The sequence below is a fragment of the Buteo buteo genome, chromosome 22 (genome assembly GCF_964188355.1).
Source record: "Buteo buteo chromosome 22, bButBut1.hap1.1, whole genome shotgun sequence".
In the NCBI taxonomy this organism is placed as follows: domain Eukaryota; kingdom Metazoa; phylum Chordata; class Aves; order Accipitriformes; family Accipitridae; genus Buteo; species Buteo buteo.
The window spans coordinates 25,321,707-25,335,136 of NC_134192.1; the positions used below are offsets into that span (position 1 = coordinate 25,321,707).

At 44.9% G+C, this 13,430-nt stretch overlaps 1 protein-coding gene across 1 annotated transcript; it reads right to left on the bottom strand.

Moving 5' to 3' along the window:
* Window positions 1–2,764: 2,764 nt before the first annotated feature.
* LOC142043037 (G-protein coupled receptor 83-like) lies at window positions 2,765–11,169 on the bottom strand. The gene is made up of 4 exons (XM_075053705.1): window positions 10,690–11,169; window positions 7,705–7,830; window positions 5,410–5,543; window positions 2,765–4,890 (listed from the first exon to the last, which is right to left on the bottom strand). The coding sequence occupies exons 1-4, from the start codon at window positions 11,116–11,118 to the stop codon at window positions 4,266–4,268; spliced, it is 1,314 nt and encodes a 437-aa protein (XP_074909806.1). The 5' UTR covers window positions 11,119–11,169; the 3' UTR covers window positions 2,765–4,265.
* Window positions 11,170–13,430: the final 2,261 nt, after the last annotated feature.

Consider the following 13,430-nt stretch of genomic DNA (forward strand, 5'->3'; position numbering starts at 1 on the left):
GTTTATCGGAGAATAAAAATTAAATTCAAGTTAGATGTGCCCATCCATGTTCCTCTCTGGACTGAAGCACCTAGGCGATGAGGAGTGCTGCCAAGACCAACTATTTACTTCATGGAGCTGCAATGAAGTGCATGGGAATTAAATAGCATTTATATTCAGCACACATCTACCACTGACCCTGTATCTGGGTAATCATAGCTCTGCTTTTTGCAAAGGGCTTCTCATGCTGAAAGATGTCAAAACATAAAGACTTAAGTTTTGGTCATGGTTTTGAGACTGTTAGGAGCAGCAGTCTATGCTTTCTTGTTAATCCTCTTGTAAGAGGAAGTATCTCCCTTTGAAAACTTAGAAGTTACACAAAACCCACAGGAGAGAAAGGGTCCTAAACCAGGTGTTTTATTTGGCTGTTATCAGCCCCCCAAAAATGTTGGTGAATCAAATCTTGTTATATTACAACCATATGGAAACTTTAACAGAGCTCATATTAAAGCAAGAGCATCCAGCAGAAAGTTGCATATAATGATGGCGAAGTTTGCCAAACTTTTACAAAAACGTAAGCTTTTGACAATCACCTCAAGGAAATAATATTTTTTTAAGGCAGCTCAACATTGCCCGACTGCAGATTCTTACTGAAGAAAGCACTGTTTGTGTAAGGATTAGCATAGGGTGTGCAGTTAGGAAACGAACGTCAGTTTTCTATCTGGGAGCAAACTGTCCCTTAGAGAAACCTTGCCAGGTGAGGGACATCTCTGCACACATGCTGCTGTCACACAGCCAGGCTGTGGATTTGACCTTGGGGTACACCATGCATCCCTCCGCGCAAAGGCTGAAGGAAGCCAGACCCAGCTTGCTGTCCTGCTAAAAAGATGAGTCGACTCGGTTTGTTTTAGTTTTTCCAGAGTAATCAGTTCTAGCAGTTGTCTGGGAGTGTGGTGGGATATACATGCAAACTGCATTATTTAATTTAATTGGATTTTTCCAATGTAAAAAGAAGAACATTTGAATGAGATGTTTCATTAAATTACTCACCTTCACAATGTTGTATTTGGGTTTGTGGTTTTGTTTGTTTTTTTAACAAGAGACATCTTGTTTATAGAAACCCTCTAGACAGTTACATTATGGAAACACCATTTGCAGTGGTACAAATTTCAAGTTTTCCACACAGTAAAAACCCCAACTTAGTAGTAATATCAGGTTTATGCTGTTATTTACTTGTAACATAAAATGAAAGACTCAGATGCCTGCCTCCACCTTGCCAGCTCCATTCAGATCTCCACTTACACTTCTTTATTAGCATCAACTAAATAAAGGCTCACACTTAAAGCCCACAGGAGAAAGTCTGCTAAACTCATTTCTTGTAGGTGAATCAGAGAAGATATCGGAGTCTTGGGTGCTTGTTCTCTGAAGAGAGTTTTCTAATTCAATTTCCTCCCCTAAGTGCATCCTTCTGCAGAGTAACTCCTGCAAGACGTGGGGTAGGGAGAAGTGATAGCTGTTTGTAAGAGGGGAGCACTTACTTGAAGCACTAGCTTTGGAAACGGCAGTGTGTTTTGCAGTATCTCAAGCCACGTGAGGTCTGTGTTCCTTGTCTAGTGTGCTTCTGTCCTCTCCCCTTCCCACAATTATCTTAGGAAGAAGCAAGATTCCTGCTACTCTTTCCTGAGCTTCACAGTTTCTTTTTTAGATGCAAATAACATTCTCAGGGCACACGTCAACATTTTTGTACCTATCAAAGCATCTTGATTTCCAAATTTAAATAGTCTTTCACTCAAGTTTGCAACTGTAGCAAACTGCCAGTCTTTGTGGGAAATGCCAAGCTGTAGAAGTGTAGTTAGTGTTACTTTGCATGGAAAGGATGAAACTCATTTTCCTTTCGCTGTCTTTTGAGGCTAAATCCTTTGCAATCACAAAGGCCAAGCCAGCACTGAATGGACAGAAATAAAGAAACTGATTATTCTTTCCGAGGAAGAGAAAAATGCAACTTTGGTGAATTTTCACAGCCATTGGTTTGAAGTTGACCACATGATCCCACTTGATATTTCTCACTGCTGATCCAAACCCAGCTCTGAAAAGCTGGGGCTGGCTCCCGCTGTGCCCCATCAGACCAGCAGCTGCCTGCACCGGCTGTCCAGGCACTGCAGGCCCGCTTGCCCACGTGCCGAGGAATCTCAGCTATTTCATTACATATGGGGAGCCACTGCTCAAAACAGGATAAACGCTGCTGAAAGCGCTCGGTCACCAAGAGCAGCAGGAAGGCAAGTGTCAGTATTTGAGGCAATTGCTGTGGCACATGATCAGATGTTCAGTTTTATTGAGCAGGGGAGTACATAAAGGTTTACAAATGAACTCTTTTATCTAGTGCCAACTTTTCCTCTCTCATGCCTTTTGGTTCTAAAAACTACAGATTTTCCCAACATTTAGATTTACATTGCAGGTTCCACCTCAGGCAAAGCAGGGTGCTCTGTTCAGCAGCTGCCAAGCAGTTATTGCTGCTGCTTGGTGGGTTAACTCCAGGACAGACAGACAGGCTGACACACCGGGCAAGGGCTGCCAGTCTGACAGTGAAGCCACGAAGGACACAGTTCTTGAGGACTGGTGAAAAATAAAATATTATTGCAACTGAAAATAATTTAGACTTTACTCTAAAGAAATTTCAATTAATAGTGTTAAAACATGGCAATATACAATTTTCTTAGGAAATATAATGATGTGAGACGTTCTTGAGGGAAAGCCTAGAGACTATAATGAAGCCCAACATATATCAGCAGAACAGGTACCTACTACTGCCCAACACCCCTTGTCTCCATATACATCCTGGCAAGTCTTTACCACCTCTGAGTGCTTGCATACAGTTTTTATGCTTAACCATTTTTCATGGAATAGGTAAAGAGCCATATTTGTGTAGCATATTTGTGTGGACCTACCAGCCCTTATGTGAGGCTGCCATCCATCCTTCCTCACACACGGAGCGAGAGCCCCAGTTTGCTTGCCTACAGTGAGCCTGCGCTCCCAGTGCCAGAGAAACTGGTCACAGCCCAGTTTCTAGCCCTGGCCTGCCAGATGACCATCCCTGATTTGGAAGGGGAGGGAGGGAGGTTGGTCTCCGAAATCCATCAGCCCCTGAGGGCCTCCTCCAAACATACCCAACAGGCCGTTGTCACCCATCTTGGGGAGTTACCCTGAAGTCAACCAGCTTAACTTGCTGGGACCAGTGGACATGACTGTCACACTGTCAGACTCAAAATGGTGTCTCCACTGGTACAAGCTCCATAAAATTATTTTGACTGTTAACATTTTACTTCAGATTTAGTATCTCCTACGTAGATAATAGAAATACATCAAAAAAGAAATATGGTGGAAAGCACAAAAATGAAAAATTCCTCTGGAACCATTTCTATTTATTGGGTGTCTGGTGGTGTTTGGTGAGTGAGCATTAGTTTAGTCCTTAACAAAATGGCAGGTGGTATATGTTTAAGGAAGGGTTGGTTCCTCAGCTAGCTAGTGCTTGAGAATAAGCTCACTTGCATAATTTCTTGACCACAGACTGCAGTATAAGCGGTGTTTTATGGTGACTACTAGTAATCCTTACAGAACAAAACAAGCCACTGAAAGAAGAACACCTGTAAAAATGGAGTGAGTTTTTGCTGTCTTGCTTCTAAGCTGTGATTTTTGAGACGTTTCCCCCTCCACCAGCAGGCAGGGCCGTCTGCCACATTGCAAGGAACACACCTGGGTCACACTGAGGCGAATGGGCAGAGCTGTGGTGTTTCTGTAACAGCAGAGTAAGTGGCTGAGATGTTGCGGGTATAAATTTGAGAATGGCTGTAAATGTTATTCATCTTGAACAAATGACAAATAAATAAAAAGAAAGAATCAATACAGTGTTTCTATATGCATAAACAGCCATCTACTTTAAAACAGTGTGCATCGGTTGGCGTGTGTATAATCAGTGTAAGTTCCCCTTGTTTGCTTAGGCTTTGACAGATTTTGTGTGCTGTTAAAGAAGTCTCTTAATCTGTGATGACTGTTCCAGTGAAAAATTCACTTGACACGCCTCATTCTGGAGCCCACATATGGTCAGTCCATTCCTGGAGACTTTTGAAAACCTGACTGGACATGGTCATGACCAACCCGGTTGAAAACTGGTGCTAGCTTGCTTTGGGCAGAAGGTTGGACTAGATGGTCTCCAGCAGTCCTTTCCAACTCAATTTTTCCCATGATTCTGCAATTACAACACAATGCTGCCTGGCCATCAGATGAAGGCTTTAGCTTTCTGCCACAGTTGGCTGAACACTGGATATGTCTGTCTTCACAGAGTTCCTCTGGGAAGATGCCCTTGCCTTCTGGCAGGTGCTGCCTCTTTTATAATGGCAGTTCTCAACCCAGGCGTGCCTGAAAGCGGGGGAGATGGACTGCAGAGCGTGACTCTGGGCTGCACTCCTTTGCCGGCACACGCACAGCAAGGACTTCAACTCAGATCTGAAGTTCTCATTCAGCCAACAGTAAATGAAGGGATTGTAGCAAGTGCTGCTCATGGCAAACCAGTGAAAAGCAAAGTACAGAGCATTGCTACTGTGGATGGCCCTACAGGAGATCAAAACCACATAGCAGTTCAGGGGGAACCAGCAGACTGCAAACACAATCACCACCACCATCAACATCTTCAGTGTCATCTTCTTTTTCCGTTGATGGGCATAGTATTGCTCCATGGTAAGGTCCCCGATGGCATTTCTCAGCCAGAGCTTCTTGGCCACCATGGTATATGTGATGGAGATCACAAGCAAGGGCAGGACATACAAGAGAACAAAAGTAGTCAAGTCCAAATACTTCCAGAAAAGATCAGCAGGAGGAGGGAAGCTGGGGAGGCAGACCATTCGTATTGTTCTGTTTCTGAAGATCACAGAGAGAAAGAACTGTCAATTCCACTACCAGATGCACACAACACCCAGAGGACAAATATCTCAGACGTTTTTACAGGTTTCAGTAAAGGTATAGATAGCAGAACTCATTCAGTAACATAGGCAAGTGCCACTTTGAATGGAAAATTTTGCTTTAAGTTTGACCTTTGGCCCCAGTGAAGATATTGTAAACACATCACCAGGAAAAGAAAAAAATAATCCATATTGACATCTGTGCCCTCTAATGATGAAGAGCACCTTTCTTCTGTGCCTTCCTCAAATTACAGGCCTGAATCTCTCAGCCAAAATCAACCAAAAAACAAGCCTGAAAGCAATTCCACTGATTTTCATTGCCCTTTCGTGAGTAACACACCAGCTAGCCAAAGAGAAGGAAGACTTCTCTGTTTCACCATACTTCCTTTTCTAATAACACAGATGGAGAGATGTGTGCCTTAGATTTGATTAAGCTGCATATATCATATACAAAAAAAGCACCATGTAAATATCTTACCCAATATAAAATCTTGTCAAAGTCTGATAAATGGCATGAGGCAGTGAGAAGCAGCTGGCCATAACCCAGATGATAATGATGCAAATCCCTCCTTTCACCATGGACATGCGCGGCTTGAGAGGGTGCATGATAACCTGCAGAGAACAAGCAATCCTGAGGATTTAAAATGTCTTCAGTTGATAAAAACAAGCTGCAAGCTTTAGAAAAAAAAGTGCATCTTTGCTTTATCCATGTCCAGGAGCAAGCATTTCATGCTGATCACTGAGTAAGAAGCTAACAGCATGCATGCTTTCCAGTACAGCAAGGAATGCTCAGCATAGACGTTAAGTGTGGCACAAGTTGAAAGCCAAGGCACTGCTCTGGCTTGTGCTATAGGGAGTGGAAAAAGTCTCCTAATTACTAGAGACAAGGTCTCCAATACAGATGGCAACCACAGGGCTCACAACATTTGGCATTTGGTCGATTCGCAAGACAGAGTGACAAGATGCTTGAGAAACACGATTGAATGTAATCTTTGGCCAACATAGCATGAACAAACTTGAAGGCTGACCTCTTTTATATTCAGTTTACCCTGTGCAGTGCTGGCTACAGCATGGTGTACTCCATGTGTTTGCTGCTAAGGAAGGCTACTTTATCTGACAACACCTTAGTCACTCTTCGAGCCTCACATTGCAGTTCGAAGCGCTGCAGCAGCTCTGCATCCCTCCAGTGTTAAAAGGCAGAAAGGAGAGACTCATTTTACAGGACTTCAGAGAGTAAAAGGGCTGGAAAATGCAAGGAGTTATGCAAGTATTAAGTGTTACTGCTGCCCCAGTGCCCTGAGCAGAGAAACACACTCAGTGTCACTCATCAGCTTGACTTCAGAGATCATGATGGTTAGATATCTGTTGAGCTACATGCACTATGGATGATTATATTAGGCAATGAAAAATAATTAAATATAGACCTATCATGTCATCCAAATGATCTCTTGGCTGGTGAAGTCTTTGGTACTTTTTGCATATCTTTTCTAGTGTCATTATAAATATCTACTTAATTGAGCTTCTACAGCTCCCCTGGAGATCTGTCTACTCTGGTACCTCTTAGGACTAGCAATATTTTGAAAGGCAAGTGTTGATTTCTTTTTGCTCAGTGACATGTCCTTATTTCTGTTTTTTATCTCCTTGGGCCATACTAGCTAATCCCAGTTCTGAGGAACCTACTCCACTGCATTTAAAGGCAGTTATTGCGTTTGCCCTTAATTAAACAAACACTTCTTGATACCTAGCCATGCCTTGCAATCAACCCAGAATCTACTGATTAAAATGAATCATTATCAAAATACTTTGCTTTCAGGAGTTGCAATGTTGCACATAGAATGGGCAGAATACCAAAGTTTTTGTGGTAAAAAAGACAGAAAAGGATATCTATACTCTGGCAGTCACTGTAATATTCTGACACCAGCTGGGGCACATCCCAAACAATCAGAGTGGAATCCATTATTGTTCTGAACTTCATCTAGCCGTGTCATTTATCATGTGAAATTGCTTTTCAATAACAACCATTTCAGTGACTCCAGCACTGCAAGAAAAATACAGTCTGCCTGAGAGCACACCTTGCAGGACCTGTTCTCCCGGTGCACAGCCTTTATCAGCTTAAGCAAAAATTACGAACTGTATTATACTTCAAGGAAACCCTTCGGTTTGCACTCATTGCTTGACCTGTAAGGTTTTCCTGGTTGATATGTGCCAGAAAGTATTGGGGCAGGGGTAGGAGAGGAGAATTTCTCACCTTGAACTGAATGTGCTAACATAGTTCTCACTGCTTCCAGTCTTAGGCATCCCAAAATAATGGGACAAGCCTAAAACCTGTAAGACTCTTCATAAATATGTGCTGAGATAAGGCATTGGCTTGCTGGCATTTGAACTTCAGAATATATTCCTGCCTTGCTTTCAGGGCTGTACTCCGCAGAGCAGCTGAGGTGGGCAGGGGCCCCTGGAGATCATCTAGTCCAACGCAAAGCAGGGTCAGCTAGAGCAGGCTGCCCAGGACTGTTTCTGGTTGGGTTTTGAATATCTCCAAGGGCAGAAACTCCACAACCATTCTGGGCAGCGATTCCAGTGTTTGTTCACCCTCACTGTAAAAAAACATGGGGTTTTTTGGCCACTGCCATGAAAACTAGAGTTCTCCCCTCCATTCCTTGATTCCCACGACAATGCAAGTTTCCAGGTAATGGGATTTGAAAGGGAGGAAACTACTTATTTAGTGCCTTATTTTCTAGCAAACATCTAGCAACATGTGATGTACATCACATACCTGATGCCGATCCAGAGCGATGGCAGCAAGGGTCAGCACAGACACGTGAACGGAGCAGTACTGAACAAACCGGCTTATATGACACATCAGCTTTCCAAAAACCCAGGTACTGCTTACAAACCGCACCTGAAGAACAGACAAAATTGGATTAAAAAGTGTGCATTATCTGAAGAGTAGCAAATAGGCTTCACAGGAATATGGTAAGGAAGAAATGCTTTAATATAGTTTCCTTATGCTTTGTAGATGCATTATACTCAGTTTTTTCTGGGGAAACTGACTATGCAAGAGGCTCTGAAACAGAGGTGGGGTTTATTAGGCTGCACAAACAAATCCACTTGAGTAGTGCTCCGTGTGTGTGCATGTGGACACGTAACATGGCCCCTCTGAAAAAAGTAAAGAAATCTTAGCTCAACTCCTTGATGAGGCTCTGCAGGGAAAAATAGTATCTTGCCTTCTTAAAAACAGTTGCACATTTGAATTTGTGGATGCTGAAAGTTGCATGGGTTCAAAACTTAGTGAGATAAATTCATGGAAGAAAAAAATCATTGAGGGCATTGAAATAGCAAGGTAACAATTCTGAGTTAGGGACTGCCTGTCTGTGGAGCATACCTGCCTACCTGCCCTGTGTCTATACTCTCCCTGGAGTCTGCAGCTACCAGCTGCATTCAAAAGCAGGACATGAAGCTGGGTGGCAGGGTCTTGCTCGCGTGCTGGTCTCTAAGCCAAACTCTCCTCTTACCACGTTGTGTGAGATGCATCAACAGCAATTTCAGAGGTGTCAATTAAGGTATACAAACAGAGAGGACAATTTTACCCTCCAGTTGAAAAAGCAACTCACACTTCACCAGCTGCGTTGCCTTCCTCATTGATCTGACCTCTGCAGGTATGGGACCCATCTCCACCTGGGCATGAATCCAGCCACTCTTGGGAGGGGAGGGAGGCAGGGGGAGTTTAAAGCCTGCCTGAGACTGCAGTGGCAAGGGCAGCATGGCATTTCTTATGAGTTCCCAGAGAGGTGTTACTTAGTGTGGCTTTTCTGCAGAGGAGATTATTCCAAATAATGGTTGTTGTCTCACTCCCTTGTTATTCCTGACTGCGCAATATTTATTACAAATTAATGTAACTCATTCTGGAAGCAGATTAAACTAATTTGAAATAGAGCACATTTACTACAAAACATCTGTCCACACAGAAAATTAGTCAAGACTAGCTAATGGTTTTCAATTAATCTAATTAATTTCCCTATAGAGACAACTCTAGTAGTAATGACTCTGTCACTGAATGTGTAGCAATGTGCTGTTTTTCTTTGAAGTTAATGCAAAGCTCTTTCCTAAGAGAGATTACAATTATTTAATTACTCGTGCCTAATGTGTGACTGTTGCTGTGCAAACACACAAGAGGGCATTATCCTTTCCCTGAACAGATTACAGGATGCAAATCATAGAATCACAGAATGGTTTGGGTTGGAAGGGACCTTGAAGATCATCTAGTTTCAGCCCCCCTGCTATGGGCAGGGACACCTTCCACCAGACCAGGTTGCTCCAAGCCCCATCCAACCTGGCCTTGAACACTGCCAGGGCATCCATGGTTTCTCTGGGCAACCTGTTCCAGTGCCTCACCACCCTCACTGTAAACAACTTCTTCCCTACATGTAATCTAAATCTACCCACATTCATTTTAAAGCCATTACCCCTTGTCCAATCACTGCATGCCCTTGTAAAAAGTCCCTCTCTAGCTTTCCTGTAGGGGCCCGTTAGGTACTGGGGGGCTGCTATAAGGTCCGCTTGGAGCCTTCTCTTCTCCAGGCTGAACAACCCCAGCTCTCTCAGCCTGTCCTCATAGGGAAGGTGCTCCAGCCCTCTGATCATCTCGGTGGCCTTCCTCTGGACTCACTCTAACACGTCCATGTCCTTCTTGTGCTGGGTGCCCCAGAGCTGGATGCTGTACTCCAGATGGGGGCTCATGGAGCAGAGGAGGAGAATCACCTCCCTCAACCTGCTGGTTACACTTCTTCAGATGCAGCCCAGGGTATGGTTGGCTTTCTGGGCTGCAAACGCACATTGCCAGGTCATGTTGAGCTTCTCATCAACCAGCACCCCCAAGTCCTTCTTCTCAGGGCTGCTCTCAATCCATTCTCCACCCATCAGAGCAAGACAGAGAAATCCCACCAAAGAAACAGGTCCAATTTAAGAAAGGGTGAATCCAAACCGATAATTCAGGGACTGCTTTTGGAAGGCAGAAGAACACTATGGACAGCTCTGGGCAAGGATTGAAGCAGGAGTATTTGGGATGCTTTCGAACCAGAAGGCTGTGTCAAATTCAGCTATACAGAGAGTCCTACTTACACGTTGTTATAGATTGTGACAGTGGAGCAAGAAATGAATCCATTTAATTCTTCCCACCTCATTCTTTTAATATTTTTTTATGTCTTATATTATTTAGTAACTGAAAATAAACAAAGGACAATTAGCCCCAAGAAGCAGTTTGTAGCGCCCAAGTAAGAGCCATGCCAAGCTGACACAGCTCAGCACAGACCTAGCAGTCTCCCTTCCAACCATCTTCACAAGGACTGACCTTGTTTGCATCATTTCCATAAGAAATTGGCAGTTAACTGAACTTTCTAGTGTCAAACTTGTCCCCGCTTCCTTCCCCATCAAAGGACAAATAGCACTTCGACATCCAAGCCTTGCCACCGTCCTGGAAGAGGGAGGAAAGCTGCAGAGGAGCGTCGCCTCCCAACCGGATTGCGAGGTGGGGGCACAAGTGCCCCGGCTCTGCTCACGGAGCCCTGCCTGCCTGCGAGGGGGTGTTGGGGAGAGGGGGGGCACGACTGCATCTTGTCCAGGAGGCGGAAGGAGCCGGGGGGGCGGGGAGGCAAAAAGAAACTCTGCATATTAGCCTGTTACTGGCCATTCAATACACGTGTACACAGCTGAGACAGGCACAGACAGACACCAGCAAAACACAGACAAGCCAGATGCTCACCAGTGTGAAGGGGGTGTTCAAAATGGTGATCATCACGTCGGCAATGGCCAGGTTGACGATGAAGAGGCTGGTGGCAGAGTGCATCCTTTTGTTCTTGATCACCACATGGCACACCAGGATGTTGCCGAAGAGTGAGATGCAGATGATCACAGAGTAGGCTACTATCAGCAGCGCCTTCACCGTCCGGCTCTGGGACTCGCCCTCATACTTGGTCCCGCTGTCAAAATCCCCCAGGTCCTCCAGGTCCAAACCACTGTGGAAGAAGGATTGGTTAGGGAAGCCATACAGTGCAGAGAAGAAGTTGGTCGTGTTGTGATTCTCCGCTCTCCAGAAGGGCTTGGAGATGTACTGCAAAGGGAACCACGTGTGCCTGCTCATGGCTCGGGAAGCAAAGCTCCAGTGCTGCCCGTTTCCCTGGGCAGGCTGCATGTTCCTCTCTGCCCTCCTTCTTGGCAGCTCAGGTGCTAAAGTCAGTGGTTGCAGGAGGGAACACGTGCTTGTATTTTAAAAATCTGCCCCGTGGTTGCAAACTACTTAGAAAAGTTGATAAATGGGTCCTTCTTCCTGTGTTGATTACCTATGAGCTTTGCTCCAGGGACTCTCCAGCTGCTGTCCTTTTTCAATCCCGCATGCCTTACATACAGAAGCTGACTCAGATGCTGAAATATCAGAGATCCCCAAACACTTTCTCTCTGCACCTAGGAAGAAATGCTAGTGAATATTTCCTTTTGGGCACTGCTCTGCTTCTCTCCTGCAACATCTCCTTCGAAATCTGCTTTATTGGTTTTCCACATAGTCCTTCATCCATCAGGTCTCTGTTTCCCAAGAGTTTTCAGAGCTTGTCAGAATCAAAAAAGCAAGAGCTGCCTTCCCCTTTTCTTTTCATTCTCAAAGTATCTCTGAGCTATACACTGAAGCAGCTTTGCTCAGAGGCTGAGTGGTCCCTGCTTTCCCTGTGATATATACAGCCTGCCAGATGACACACCGCCTAGCAAATAGCCAATAGCGTATCTCTTCCTAGTTTATCCTGAGGTGTATTGCAACCCCACACACAGACGATGGGAGAGTCTGATGTGCAGATCTAGCAGAGCAGCAAAATACAGAGAGAGTGGATGCACCCTGATCTTCCCTGTCTCCTCTCTCCTCTTCCTCCCAGCACAACAGCTACATGGGGTGAAGCATCTTTACTAATTGGCAGCATCTTTCTTTCTCTCTGTTCCAGAGTTTTAGTAGACAGACAACATCCGAGGATTTCTGCCTCCAGAGAGCTACCAGCTTTGTGCCTGGCACCATCCCCTTCTCGCTCTCCCATGTTTTGGAGGACAGTATAAAACATGAAACGCAACCTGAAAACAAGAACAGAAGTTTCAGGGTGCTGCTGGGTGTCCAGGGAGACTCCTGCCACAGCCTGGTCTTCTGTGCACTGAGCCAGGACTGGGGGAGAGCAGCAGCAGAGAGCAGCAACATGGGTGGGAATCCCTTCTCTTCTCCTTCCCTTCCTTTGCAGACACAGTCATTTGCAGAGCAGCCTCCGGCTCCAAGCTCAGAAACTCAGATGCGAAGAGCCTTTCTGTGCTGCCTTCCTGCAGCAGGCTCCCGCACCCTGGGGTGGGAGGGAGTCAGGCAGCATGGAGCTGCGGGGCGGGCAGAAGGGGCTGAGCGGGGAACAGGCAGGTTTGCATTTGGGCTGCTCACTCTTGCACCTTAATTTAAGCTAATTTTAAAGAAATGGCTTCTAAAGACATGATTCGTCTTCATTACTGGGCAGTACTTAATGATGAGCCAAATCATGATAGTAATGGTATCTGTCTCCCCAGGCTGTGTTTCCACAGTTTTAGTAGGTATACACATTAAAATGCTTGTCCCTGTCTGCTCCCATGAAGATGTGAAGAAAATGCTTTCATTACCAGAGTATTGAGCTTGCAAAGCTGAATAAAATTGTCCCTACAGGTCCCTGCAGATTACTATATTTCATATTTATGAGGTATGTAAAGACCTCATAAGAGGGCATAATAGAAATACCAAGAATACAAGGCCATTACATTAAACATTTTCCTAATGCAAAAGCTCCAAAGGTACATTTTCAGCTTCCTGTCTGTGTCTCTGTCCGTCCTTCTCCGAGCTCTGTTGCTGGTGCCGAGCACGGGCCGGCAGGGAAAGGTCGTGAGAGCTGCTCAAGAGGAAGCTGCTGCTCAGAACTGCTCCCACTTTTGAGCCATTTCTGCTTCAGAACACACAACGGAGATCCACAGAGCAACCGGCTGTGCCTCCAAGAGCATCCCCTGTCCTCCCAGGCCAGGGTCCCCAGGGGACCATGCTGCAGAGAGGTGGGACCACACAGATTATAGCAAAACTTAAAACAAGGTCTTCTGGTGCAATAATGAGATTTCTGGCTTAAAAAAGAAAATGGCTCTTCTTTGCCATTCAGAGTTGAAAACAGTTGGAGTAGATGGGAAGATTCAGTGCTTGAGCCTTGTCCAGAGGGAGAAAATTCAACAGCTATAATTCCCAAGTCTAAATGTGGAAAAGTTCCTTCAATGTGCCTGTTGCATCCGGCAGCTTTTTGAAAGATTCCTGTTCCCTAAGCAGCTAAGTTTACACTTTTCTGTTTTAAATACAGGTTTGGTAAATAACAGAAACAATGAGAGCTATATATCAACCCCTAGATTTTTTTTCTTTCACTCAAAAGGTGTGTTGTAAATAAGTTTGGACAGTCCTTGAAATCCCTGATTTGGGAATTT